The sequence below is a fragment of the Tiliqua scincoides genome, chromosome 1 (genome assembly GCF_035046505.1).
Source record: "Tiliqua scincoides isolate rTilSci1 chromosome 1, rTilSci1.hap2, whole genome shotgun sequence".
In the NCBI taxonomy this organism is placed as follows: domain Eukaryota; kingdom Metazoa; phylum Chordata; class Lepidosauria; order Squamata; family Scincidae; genus Tiliqua; species Tiliqua scincoides.
In genome coordinates this window covers 36,080,138-36,094,350 of record NC_089821.1, presented here as the reverse complement: position 1 = coordinate 36,094,350, position 14,213 = coordinate 36,080,138, and the positions used below count along the sequence as shown (strand labels likewise).

Genomic DNA, 14,213 nt, shown 5'->3' with positions numbered 1-14,213 from the left:
TCAGGGTCAGAGTCTCCTTACTGACTTCACAGCATCAGGGACAGGTCTGTCCATTCAAACTGTGCATTGCAAGTGTCATAGAGCCTGATTAAGAGTCAGAGAATTTTATACCTCATTTTTAAGTGGGCAAAGAACTCTCAAAATCCATTATCTAATGGAGCTTACATATGTGTTTAAAGAGTGGGTTATTTTAATAGAGAGGCTTTGGGGAAACAGTCCCTTTGAATGAAATCTTCCTAGATTCAGTTATGCTGAAGTTCTGCAAATACTAACTGATTCTGTAACAATGAAAATTGGGCTGTAGTCCTTGCAAGGACCAAGCTAAAGCACATTCAAGCTTCTTTCAGGGAAATCCTGTCTATGTCTACTTGAAGGTAACCTCCATTATACCCTAATAGGACTTGCCTATAGGTAAGTGTGCTTAGGACTGCAGCTTTATTCAATAAGGCAGGCACAGGGCTATGGTCAATTCCTATAGGCCTGGAAGGGCAGAATGTTTCTCAGAATAACTATAAGAAGGGAGTGAATATGAAGGCAGCAACTATTTGCTGGAACATTCCCAATTAGAGGCCCAGGATTTTGAATACAGGGGAAAGAAAGAACCAGGTGAGGCAAAAGTGAAATGCTCAGTTTTGTTAAGAGCAGAAGGGAAATTGGGAAGCATCCATAATATGCCAATGATCACTGATATCTTCTGAAGACCTTAACAATTCCTCGAAAGCGTGAAATATTAGAGGTGCTTTAATAATTTTGTACTCCTAGAACAAGTATTCCCAATGGTTTCTAGACACTTCTTGGAATGAGGTCCACAAGGTTCAACTGATTCTTGAGGTTAAAGGGGAGAAATCCACGCCCTCATTTTCATTGCCATCTTGTACTCAATTTGTCCAAGACCAAACTTATCAGGCATCCTTCCAAACCCTTCTCTCTTCATACATTCTTTTTGTGTCCACTGGATTAAGCTTCAGTTGTACCTTTGACTCTATTGTTCCTTTCTGTCACAAAGCTTAAGTACATGTAAAAGTGAAAAAATTCCCTAGTACTCCTGCCTTCATTTCCCTCCCCTCCTTGTCATGAATTTTAGATTGTAAACTACCCAGTAATGTCTTAATAATAATAATAATAATCTATTGGACCATCTTCTTTCTCCATTCACTTAATTGCTATTGACATTTTCACTACCTGTTTTTAGTCCCAAACAAAAATGTTGCAAATGCAAAGTTCTCCCATTGCAAAGTAAAACTTGCTATGAAAGTGGACTCACCTTCTGCTGACAGTCCCTGTATGTTTATTCCTTTGGCAGCCAAAAAACTTAGGCACGCATCTATGTTTTCAATCTATGAAAGAAAAGAGAATGGAACATGAAAGAAAATGCATCTTAGTAAATCAGAGTTAATTTTATTGTGCACGCAAAATCACTCCATTCTGTAGAACTTCCTTTGACTTCATGCAAAAGATTCATTACATAGGCCAGGTATGCATAATACCAGAACAACATGACATCTCGGGGTTGTTGCTGAAAGCATAAACCACATGAGAAACTGTATGTATGAATGTCCTCCCTATATGGTTCACGTGGCGTGGTTTTGCTAGCACACTTAGGATGGCATGAATCACACAGGGAACCTTTCAGCCTCATTTCTTATGCAACTAGAGCCTACTTGTCCTCCCAGCTGTACCACACACAAGTATATTGCAAAAATGGTCCCAAGAATAGCCTTCCAATGTTTCTTGTTGCTATCCGCTGAAAATAAACATGGGGCACCATATTTGTTTGATGTGAGGAAAGTTTCCCATTTACTCCTAAGTGGGACAGCTGGCAGAAATTTCCAGCCATGGAAGCCATAGACTTCAAGAAAAGAAACTAGAAACCTCAGCTGGAATCCAGAGCATGTTCACTCATAGAATTCTCTAGATGTTATGAATAGCAGCTGATTACTGAAGATGACTGCTGCGTCTCACATTGGGCCTTCTCTACAACTAAGGCTTGGAACACTTATGAAGTGAGGCACAAAGGATTTCAGCTGATCACACAAGCTGAACACATGTGTCTGTGTGGGGTTTCTTCATGATGATTACTAGAGAAGGGGAGAATTATCTCTATCCTTTCGCCCATAGTGAAGCATTTGGAGTGCCAAAGTTTGTTAACCTGGCTGATAAAGTCATTTTAACATAACTTTTTCTCCAGTAATCCTGATACAAAAGGTTTCTTTCCCCCTTCCCCAATGGAAAGGCAGACTAGCTCCCAGTTCAAATTACAACCAAGTATTGGCACAATTTCACTGATTTACAGCATTTATTTATTTTGGGTATTTATCAACCACCTTTCAACACATTTCTCAAGGTGGCTTACAAAATATGTTTCCGGAATTTCTAAATTGTTTTTGGAATGTTGTTTTTTGATTCCTTAAAAGAAAAGACAGACACTGCCCCCCCCCCAAGCTCTGGGTTTGCCCCATAGCCAATTCATATACTATGAACGAGGTAAATTCTGAATTGTACCATTTAGGGTTGCATGGGTAGAGGTGGGTGGGTGGGTGGGGGTGCTTTTTTTAATGCTCTCTCACACTAAAAACATCTCAACACATGTAGGAAGCTGACAGCCCAATCTTGACTGAATCCCCCAGCGAGGCCAAATGAGCATGTGCTGTATCCTATGGGAGGGGCAGTCCAGAGGCCTCCTCAAGGTAAGTTATTCAGGGTGCAATCCTGAGTCAGCCTTTGCATCGGCCCAGGAGGGTTGCAAATGTGCCATAAAGCACGTTTGCACCTCCTCGTGAGTCAGCTGGGCTGGTGCAAGGGCACGTTCCAGCCTGCGGAGGCTGCATCCAGCCTCCACGCCAACTCTACTATAGAGCCAACTCTACCGTGGGGTGGGAGCAGAGAGGAGGCAGGAGGGAGGCATTCCAGGGTGGGGGAAGGGCAGGCGGAGGGTGGTCCTGGGGGCAGGCAAACGGGGAGTGGGTGGTGGGACTGGGACCCGGCTCTTATGCCGGATCCCAACCCTTGTTCCAAGCAATGCAGAGCAACTCTGCTCTCCTCAGACTTGTGCCACCTCCTGAGGAGTCTGAGGAGAACCATAGGGGCTGCAGTGGCTTACCTGGGGTAAGGGGAAGAGTTTCCCCTTGTCTCCGGCTGAGCCACTTTGGAGCCCTATCTCGTGCTGGATACAGCACAAGCCTCTTGGCCTGCCTGTTCCAGGGCAAGATAGGATTGCGCTGTCAGTTGGTGTAAGTCTGAGGAGACTCAAGGGCAGGTCCAGATGGGGAAGGGAGGAAACAATCTCAGCATGCAAGGCTGTTGCGGAGATATCCTGTTCCCAACCTGGGCTGCTCCCATTCTACCCCAATCCTCCTACAGACTGCCCCTGCCACTGACCCAGTTGCTCCAGTGGAAAATGGGGCAGGTTCTGTGGCCCAGTGGCACCCTCATGTGACCTCCAGTCATTTGCGTTGGCTTGTCCGTCCTGCAGAATGACAGAGTGACTTTCACACTGTCGTTCTAGGACCTATTGTGGCAGATCCACTACTGAAAGACGCTGATAGAATTGGGCAGTTATTTAAAAATGTCAGACTAGACAGAAAACAAACAAGGTGGAAAGGAGCCTGCATTCAGCATTTTCATCCCTTTCAATCCTGTCCTTTTGGAGCAGGTGGCAATGTGCACAGCACTGTGGGTGTGCCTGCAGTCCAGCAAGAGGATCTAGGCATGCAGGTCCAGGTATTGGATAAAGGATCCAGGAAAGGCATCCCAAACATAGACTTAACTGCATGCAGGAAACTTGATCCAGAAAAGAATGTGATCCACATGAGAAAGGCTGCTTCTTAGCATGGAATGTACTTGCTGAACTGAAGAGATTAGGTTGTTAAGATGTGAGTGCAAGAGAATGCAACCGGGTGTATGTGAGACAGAAAGATACTGATATTTCCCACATTTTTCTTGTAATAAATAATGCAGTTTGAACTGACTGTAAAAGCAAACGAAGCACACTTATAGCAAAAATCCTGCTGGTTATTTACTAGGGCAGACCTCTAACACTATAAATATTTCCTAAACTTCAAGCAGACCCTGCTTGAGCTAAATGCTGGGAGGACTCAAAGAGCAATGATATTAAATGGGAGGTTTTCTTCATTCATTGTAGTAGTCCTTGAATACAGTCCACGAGAACCATAGTCCTATGTAATTCTATTTTTGTACCTCTGTAACACAACCTGGTTATTGACTGTCAACCATCACATTGCTTCCAGGAAATCTGTTTTAGTTCATAACATTTGAGAAAAGCCCCCAAATATTTTACAAATCACAAAAGGCCAGGGCATCAGTGAATGTTTGCTCTGTATCTTAGAGACAGGAAAAATACCATCTGTTGTGGCAGTTGTCATGGTATCATTTTCCTAGGAATACCTAACATGACAACTTCATGTAAATTATTCATGCAAGAGGGGGTTAGGGGGGAACCCAACGGCTGCCTCAAGCAGAAACACAGCGTTTCCTGTACAAGACTTAGAAGAGAAAAATATTTAAGATAAGATTATCATAACAGTAGCGCTAAGTTGTGGAGGCCAAAGTATTTATTTAGTTTATTTATTCTAAACTGTATATCCTGCTTTCTAACCTATAAAGAGGTCCTCTACAGAGCCCACAAATGCCAAACACAATATCCGTGCTGAGCAATAGGTTGCTTGCCAAAAACTAGTTCATGTATGTTAACTTGCATGTCACATCAGGGGCCGTTCATAGCCACGAAATCAACTGACAGTGCAATCCTATGCATTTCTACTCAGCAGTAAGTGACACTGTGGTCAAGGGCGCTTACTCCCTGGAAAGTCTATGTAGAATTGCTGCTTAAGACACACCTAAATAGATATGAATCCATGCCATATGCTTGCATACATTTTTAAAAAAGTTTTTACCCAGGGCAATGGAGCCTCCTCCACCCAGGAAATTGAAAAAGGTGGCACTGTTTCGGAGAGGTGGTTCTTACAGCCTTATGTGTGGTTCTTATATGTGTGGGGGAAGTAAAGGGCATACAGATACAAGTCTTGTTCCCAGTCCAAAATCATTACAGGCAGGGGCTCTTTATCCGCGGATTTGACATCAGCAGATTTGATTCTTTGCAGGTTCCAAGCCTGCAGATTGTTCCACTGAAGCCCTCCCAGATACGACTGGAACCTTGTTCAGAATGTGCCCGGGACATTTTCTTATAAATGGGCGTAATGTCCATTCTGGGGGCCGCCTCCCCACCTGGGGTTCCCCATCGTTTATCCGCCGTCTGAGCCGAAACAGAGGCCGCAGTCCAGGTCCTTTTTACACGGTTTAATAGGGTGAGTATCTTTACATTCATTAGATTTACTACAACACCCTTCTCTTAACAAGAGTTCCTTCTTTCCTTCCACCCCTTCTCCATCACAGGCGCCCAGCCGAGTTGTCTTACTGGCCGAATAAGTCCAGGAACATCCCTGGTCCGGCGCTCAGCGTCAGGAGCCTCCAGAAGCAAGCCCGGGTAAGCGCTGGGGAAGGCGGTTGGGTTCCTCCCCTTTTCACTTGCCCTGGGGTGCCAGGTGTGGGGGCCTCCTCCATGGCTAGCCCAGCCCGTTTGTCCTCCTCTCTGAGCTCCCACCTCGCTCTCCTGGGGGCAGCAGGAGGCGGCCTCGTTCCCTTCACGAGCTGTCCTCCCTGTCCTTGTCCTGCCTCCTCCTTCCTCACCCTCCCTGCTCCTTATGAGGCTTTGCCTCAGGTCTCTGTGCCTGGCCCCTTCTGGGTCAGGTGGGGCTGTGGGGGGGAATCCCCACCTCCCGCCGTCCAGCCCTCTGCCGCTGCCGCGGCCGGGCAAAGGCCCGTCCCGCATGCCCTCCCTCCGGCTGCTGGTGCTGCCGGGGCCAAGAGGCTGGTCCTCTGCCTCAGTCGTTGTCGGCGTCCCTGGGTGAGGACGGGCTGCAGGGAAAGCGAGCGTCTCACCTGGCGCTGCCGCCCACTGGGCCGCGGGGTGTTTGCATCTGCCCTAGCTGCTTCTCCCCAGGTAGGCTGCCTCCTCCCCTCCTGCGGGTGGTCCCCTCGTGGCGGGCTGGGTCCCTGTGGGCGTGCCTCCCCGGTCGCAGGGCATGTCATGACAATGGGTTATTATAAATAATAAATGGGCCATGTTCTTATAAATGGGCTATGTCAGAATGCCAGATGCAAGGCAGGGTACCAGGATACAGGTCTCTTGTTGTCTTGTGTACGCCCTGAGGCATTTGGCGGACCACTGCAGTAGTGTAGCTAATGATCGTGTAGCCCGGTGCTAAGCTCAAAATGATGGCCCGGAAGTGACGTCACAACCAGAAGTGATGTCACACCCAGGCTTTTTAAAAAGTGAAAATCAAGGGAAACCCACCTCCTCCTGTGCTGTGCTGGGGTGAAGAGGGATGGTTATTCTCCCAATGATAAATATAAAAGGAGAACCACTTGAAGAAGTGCCTCTTTTTTATTATTATTATTATTATTATTATTATTAAACTTTATTTATATGCCGCCCTTCTCCCCAAAGGGACCCAGGGCGGCTCACAACCTATAAAAAACAGATTAAAAACATAATTTAACCACAAATAAAAACATATTAAAACACATTAACATATACCCATAAAAACCATAGTCAGATAAAAAGTCAGATAAAAAGAGCAAAACGTAGCAAATCAGAGGAATCAGGCCTGTAAAAATACTAAAAAGATACAGAAAAGATGTTTAAAAAGGCCATGCACTCAGAAGGCTTCTTTAAACAAAAATGTCTTCAGGCCTCGCCGAAAAGTCTCAAGAGAGGGAGCCATTCTCAAGTCAAAGGGAAGGGAATTCCATAATGTTGGTGCCACTACTGAAATAGGCCCTATTTCTTGCCGCCGCCCCACATGGCAATTAGTAGGGGTAACTGTACTATGATACATGGAAATTAGAGCTGACTCATATTAACACGTTATTGGTTCCATGCTGTATCATAATAACATGTCATTGCAACAGGGCCTATGGCCTGATCCAATGGGGCTGTTCTTATGTTCTTATTTTCTGAGCCTTGGAGAGGCCATATATCACTGCATGCGGCCTCTCTGAGGTTCAGAATGTCGCCCAGAGCCTTTTTCCAGTGACTTCTGGTTTTTGGATGTGAAAAAGCCTCCAGTCACGTTCAGAGATCTAGTGGATCAGAAAACCATGGATTTCATTATCCGTGGTTTTTGGTATCCGCAGGGGACGTGTCCAGGAAAGGAACTCCCGCAGTTAGCAAGGTCCCACCTGTACATCTCACCCAGGTTTAAGCTGATGCTCTAAACCAGCTCCTGACTTCACCGAAGGTGAGATTCATGCCTTTGGCTTCACAGGTTTCATCACTCTTGTAGGGAAGCATATGCGAGAATCACTTTGTAGCTACACACCTATCAAACACTGTAGTACGCAAACTGACCCCTGTTAGGGAAATGTGTACTTAAACATTTCACTGTTTACAGCTCTAGCTTTCCATCCAGGCAAAGCAGGCATATGATCCAAAACACACACACAGGAGAAGTTGTTGATTTGCCAAAAGGAGACTCTGTGTTTTCTTTTTGTCTTTGAAAGGGTCTGGCAGCCAGTTTGGATTTTTCAACAGCCCTGCTCGTCCTCCCGCTGCAAGCAGCTTCATAGTCCAACACAGGAAAAAATAAAAAAGGGAGAGATGAGTGTTGAAATGAAGCACATATTTTCTTCGCATATATTCCCTGGAGAATATGGAAGGGAGAACTGAAAACTGGCAATGTCAGTGATCAGCCAGAGTGGTGCAGTGGTTCTGGAACTGGAGGTTCAAATCCCCGCTCAGTCATGAAGCTTCCTGAGTGACTTTGGGTCAGTCACTGTCTCCTAGCCTCACCTACCTCACAGGGTTGTTGTGAGGACAAGAGAGGGGAAGGAACTATGCACACCACCTTGAGCTCCTTGGAGGAAGGGCGGTGCGAAAATGTGAAAAGTAAATATTAATGATCATAATTAGAGAGTGCACACCTAGTCACAGAATAAATCACCTCCAGGTAACAGTCAAACACAGCAACATCTTGCATGCATTTGCTATTATATTTCTCAATATAGTTTCAACAAAACAGGGAGAGTTTTTCCTTTTTAAAAATAATCTTTGCAATATTTGTCATACCTGTGGCAATAGTAGTTTGTTTGCTTAAGCTCATACCGTCATCACACCAGGAAACTATAATATCAACAATCATCACTGAAATGAACAGGCACTACACAAAAACAACGCCCCCTTTCACAGATGCCATACTTATTCTGTGTGCCGTAAGGCGCATCTGCGACCATTACTGTGGGCCCAGTGCTGGAGCTAGCCCAGCACGAGCTAGCCCAGCGCAAGGGTCAGATCTGGCATTCAGGCTGTAGGTTTCCGACCCCTGCTGTACAGAGTGCGTGAACAGGTTCTTTCCCTGTGTCCAAAAATTATTGTTATAATTAATTGAACTTCTAAGGGAAATAAGCCCATAAATGTAGATCAGCTATTGAGAAACAATTTTATTTATCCCTGCCAGATTTATTTCAGCTTATTTTGGATTTACATTTTTTCCCAGAGGATATATAATCCTGCTTCACTCTCTTTTAACAACCACTGTCTGTTGTCAGAATTTCTCTCCCCCCCCCCTTCTGTTTAAAGTGGGGAAACAATTTAAAAGGACATTTAAATTGAATGCATTGGGTCCATTCAAACTGAAGAATCAGTATCTGATTAAAAATGCAGTTAAACATATATGTAATAGTGTTATATTGTCAATGGGAAAAAAAATAAGAAAAATGCACAATAGGGTTTGGGAAAACCTGGCAAAGCTGTTTGGAAAAGACTGGCAGAACACGCTGGAAGCTCTGGGCCCAGATCTTTCAGCAGGATACAAGAATTCCATATGCACTTTTCTTCCGATTCCCATTTGTGTTCATTCCACTACAACTTGGAAGAGGTGGGATGGCTCAGTTTTTATTCTAGTACTCCCAAGCTATGGATTTCTGCTAAGATTTCAATTCACCCCCCTCCCCCGCAGTCCAGCCACACAGGATTTTGCTAGCTAATGAACTGACAAACTCATTCTCTGTTCTTATCTGTGTTAGAAATAACATAAACACACATTCCAGGACAGAATGGAATTGTGGGTTTGAGGCTTTTTATATGCTTTGCTGTGTAAGTGTAGAGCTGAAAGGTAAGCTTGAAGTGCAATGCCCAAATGCACATCCCAAACATGCACAGTACATGTACCAGAGAACTACCGTCAATGGTAGTTCTTCAGTGCATCTCTTAAGTGTATGGAAACACAGCTCCAGCTGAAACAGCAGCAAATTCTAGTACCACACATTGTACAAGGACTGTCATGTAAAATGTGAAATAGATAAAAATTTAGGTTGGAACTCTAAAGATTTCTCATTTACACAGAGCAATCCTATGCATAAATCATTACTCAGAAGTTCCACTATTTTCAATGGAGCTTACTCCCAAGAAAATGCACACACAGGAGTGCAATCTTAGAAGCGAATACAATTCTGGAATAGTTTCTCTAAAATAATCAGGACAGAAAAGGCCTCACTTTCATTCATCTACAACGCAACAATAGGAATGGACAATGCTACTGTCACGTCTCATATGCTAGGAGCCGATCCACAGTTGCTGCAATTATAAAGAGACAAAAACAAAATTCCTAGATAGCTTTACATCCCCATGTTAGAACTTTCTGAAATCTGGAGAAACCAAACATTTACCCCTGCTAACTGGTAAGAGGCACTTTTTCAAGTGGGTGCTCCTCTTTTATTCAGCAGGGGGAGAGTAACTGGCCCACCTCCCCCCAGCAGTGTCTTTTCTAGTGGCTGCCTGCTGGTGTTCTTTTTCATATTTTTAGATTGTGAGCCCTTTTGGGACAGGGAGTCATTAGTTATTTGATTTTTTTTTTTGGTAAACCGTTTTGGGAACTTTGTTGAAAAGCGGTATATAAATACTGTTATTATTATTATTATTATTATTATTATTATTATTATTATTATTTATTTCTGCCTTCATCAGAATCCTTTAGTCAAGTGTGACTAGCTTTGAATAGGCAAGTGTGAGAAATACATCAGTATTGTGCTAGGTATTCTATAAATAGAGGTATACTTAAGTGAACAGAGAAGCCTAGGTGCCAAACACCAACAGATGCATAAACACTTTTGACTTGTAAATCAAAACTCTGACAAGAAAAATGTGTCACCTGCTGACTGGCATGAAGAATGATCTGCTGTCATACTGTACATTGTTTAATGGACTGTAACAAGAAAACATAAAGTAAAGGACCAAGAATTGGGGGGGGGGGGTGAAAGACAATCAGAACTATTCAAACATGAGCACATAACTATTGTATACGTTTACACAGAGCTGCAACCCCCAACATGGGGCAGGAGGTCTGATCTAGAGCAGGGGTGTCCAAAGTTTTTGGCAGGAGGGCCACATTGTCTCTCTGACACTGTGTTGGGGGCCGGGGGGGGGGAAAGAATTAATTTACATTTAAAATTTGAATAAGTTTACATAAGTTTACATAAATGAATATATTAAAGATGAACTTGTATGAATGAATGAGGGTCTTGCAATAGCTCAAGGCCTATAAAAGGCCTTGCACAAAGCAAGGCTGGCCTTTCCTTTGCTGCCACTACTGCATCACAGATGTGAAACAGCAAGCAGTGGAGGGTGCCCTCATCCCACAGGCTCACCGAGAGGTCAAACAGTTGCCCTCACACTGAGAGCAGTTGCATCAGGCCAGTGTGGGCTCCAACAAATCAGCGGAGGGCCAGAGGCTCATTGGAGACTGGGAGCTCCCTGAGGGCCACACTGAGAGACCGCGAGGGCCGCAAGTGGCCCCAGGGCCGGGGTTTGGGCACCCCTGGTCTAGAGGGTAGAGCCTCCGTCTGCCTGAAGATAATATCCACAAGGTCGCCAGTTCGAGACCACCGGCACCGTGCGACCTTGAAGCAGCTGACAAGCTGAAGCCGAGCTATTCCATCTGCTCTGAGCGTGGGAGGATGGAGGCCAGAATGTAAAGCCAGATCGGAATGAAACACCTGAATGTATTGGTTCTTGAAAGAAAGAACCTTCTTTCAATTGTAAAAATCCCTATTTAATAAGGGATTTAAACAAGCCTGCCTATGTAAACCGCCTTGAATAAAGTCTTGAACAAAGACCAAGAAAGGCGGTATATAAATACCTGTTATTATTATTATTTATTATTATTTGCTTGGGGCAATGCTGTGGATGAGGACAGTGGCATCGCTAAGGGGGTGCAGGGGGTGTGGGCCACACCGGGTGACACACACTGGGGGGTGACGCGCACTGGGGGGGTGAAACGCTAAAATCACGGTGGTTAGGAATAATACCATCATGTTATATACCGTTGGATGCAGAATTTCCAGCGGAATGCAATGCATAAACCCAGAGTGAAATATCTCCTTTCTAACAAAAGTTATGAGCAAATAACTGGAGGACAAAAAATGCATGGATCCCTATGGAAAGTGAGTCATATCGCGCATTTACTCACAAGTAGGCAAACGTGCCTTAGACCGTTGGAAAGGGCAGGCTGAGAGGAATCCAACAACACCAGAATAGTCCTGATCCAAAGAATGCAGCCCCCAAAAACGCCTGAGAAGGAAGTCCCTCCCTCCAAGCAGATGAATGTTTTGAGCCCTATGGAAAGTGAAAGTAAGCCTCATGGTCGAGTTTACCCACGAGTAAGGAAACGTGTCTTGGCAGAAGTGGAAGATCAGGTGAAGGTGAAGGCTACCAGAATGGTCCTGATCCTATGCACCTGGAGCTAAACAAGTGCTCCAGAAGGCAGCCTCTCCCCCCCCCACACTAAAAAGGATAAAAACAGAGGCTGCAGCTGATAAGGTGCAAAAGAGAGCGACTAAGATGATTACGGGGCTGGGGCACCTTCCTTATGAGGAAAGGCTACGGCGTTTGGGCCTCTTCAGCCTAGAAAAGAGACGCTTGAGGGGGGACATGATTGAGACATACAAAATTATGCAGGGGATGGACAGAGTGGATAGGGAGATGCTCTTTACACTCTCACATAATACCAGAACCAGGGGACATCCACTAAAATTGAGTGTTGGGCGGGTTAGGACAGACAAAAGAAAATATTTCTTTACTCAGCGCGTGGTCGGTCTGTGGAACTCCTTGCCACAGGATATGGTGCTGGCGTCTAGCCTAGACGCCTTTAAAAGGGGATTGGATGAGTTTCTGGAGGAAAAATCCATTATGGGGTACAAGCCATGATGTGTATGCGCAACCTCCTGATTTTAGGAATGGGTTAAGTCAGAATGCCAGATGTAGGGGAGGGCACCAGGATGAGGTCTCTTGTTATCTGGTGTGCTCCCTGGGGCATTTGGTGGGCCGCTGTGAGATACAGGAAGCTGGACTAGATGGGCCTATGGCCTGATCCAGTGGGGCTGTTCTTATGTTCTTATGCTCTTATGAACATTTTTGAGACTTGCAAAGCAAGGTGGATCCTGACACTGATCTGGTTTAAACAGAAGTTCTTAAATTGAACTGGGCACTGGGTAGGGCTAAAAACCTTACTGGTTTTGGAGGTGGGGTGCTATTGCAGGCAGGCTACAGAGGAAATTCACTTGGTGGAACAGGGCTGGCTTCTGCTTATTTAATTATTTGTTTTCCTTTCATTATTTATACTGATTTATTTTAATTTGCCTGATGATGTCACTTCCACCATGACATCACTTCTGGTGGGTCTTAGACAGATTGTCATGCTAAAAAGTGGGTCGCAGTGCTAAAAGTTTGAGAACTGCTGCAAAAAGGTCTTAGTAAGTTGACACCCTTGGGGGGGGGTGACACCACTAGTGACCAGAATTTGTAAAATCATAATTTGGAAGAATAATACCATCATGTTATATATCAGTCAATGCATAATTTCATGCAGAATGTGTTCTTTGTTCTATCAAAAGGTACAGCCAAAAAACCAGTGGGGGCGGAGCGATGGTACATCACCATGCCCACCACCTGGGGTATTGCCCCGCCCACTGCATGGGGGGTGACACGCTGGCATCCCGCACTGGGTGACATGAACCCTACTTATGCCACTGGATGAGGACTGCATTTGCCAACCTCCATATAAGACGACATGCAAGTGTGCTATAAAAGCCAAGAATGGATGCGTCTGAGGGCTCTGAATTAAAATTAGATGGTAGACAGTGAACACTTGGTATTTACTGCAGAGCACATGCAAAGTACAGCCTCCAAGTCACATATTACATAACGGGGCACTAGGGTTGCCACTGTGCCAGAATTGAATCTGTTTCTCCTGCCTATTTCTTTTTCTTATGTAGATGGGTGGCAGAGGTTAATCTTAGGCCATTTGGGGGCTGCCTCAGTTCCACCCCATTCCCAGATTCTTACCCCCATTAATGATTAAGGATACGCAAGAGCATGTCCTGCTCCTCTTCTCAGCACATTTTTCCAATTCTCCTAATTCATGGGGAAAGAGGAATCTGAACCTCGCGCTCACATGTGATCTAAATACTAGCAGTATTTTGAGAGGACAAAGTTTGGAAAGGAGGATGTTTGAATAAACCCCCACCCATGCAATTAGAAAACCAGGAAGCTCATGGCAAGAGGATACGCTTGGTCCCTAATGGTAAGGGGGCTGGTTCAGATCGTATTGACTGTACCAATCCAAACTCAATTTTAAATACATTGTCCAGGACAATGGCCCACAAGGGATATCATGACAGTGTTAGAGGAAAGATTCTTTTTACGGTATTCAACAGCTGTATTAAACCACCATACGTTTCCAAACACATGTCTGTCTGAAATTCACAGAGGAGAACTTGGTTCAGATGTTTTCCAATCTTTTCATAGCTTTCCTGATTGCCACAACAGGCTTCAAAGGCCTTTGGCTTAAGGAGATGGATTTCATCCTCCAACCTGAAATTCTCCTGAGAGGGTATACTATAAAGGTTAGTACAGCTGGCTGCATGCATTCATGGCTCTTGAACACATTAAGGTGTGATATTTCAATACATGATCCAGGACAAGATTAAAGAAAACAAATCTAGGCAAGAACACAGAGCCATAGTGAAACCAAAGGCAACTTCCCTGAGACCTTCTAAGCTTTGCTCTGTGTGCTTCAGATTTGCCACTTTCCCACAAGCACCATACAGCCACCACAGTTATTTCCTGTTCTAATTATAAG

At 44.8% G+C, this 14,213-nt stretch overlaps 1 protein-coding gene across 4 annotated transcripts in view; it reads right to left on the bottom strand.

Annotated features, from left to right (window-relative positions):
• The window catches only part of NAV2 (neuron navigator 2), a 341,851-nt gene that overhangs the window by 202,165 nt on the left and 125,473 nt on the right, over window positions 1-14,213 (bottom strand). For all 4 annotated transcript variants that reach the window (XM_066636906.1, XM_066636923.1, XM_066636914.1 and 1 more), the window contains exon 4: window positions 1,265-1,337. In XM_066636906.1, coding sequence (XP_066493003.1) covers window positions 1,265-1,337 — 73 coding nt within the window. The remainder of the gene's footprint in view (window positions 1-1,264; window positions 1,338-14,213) is intronic.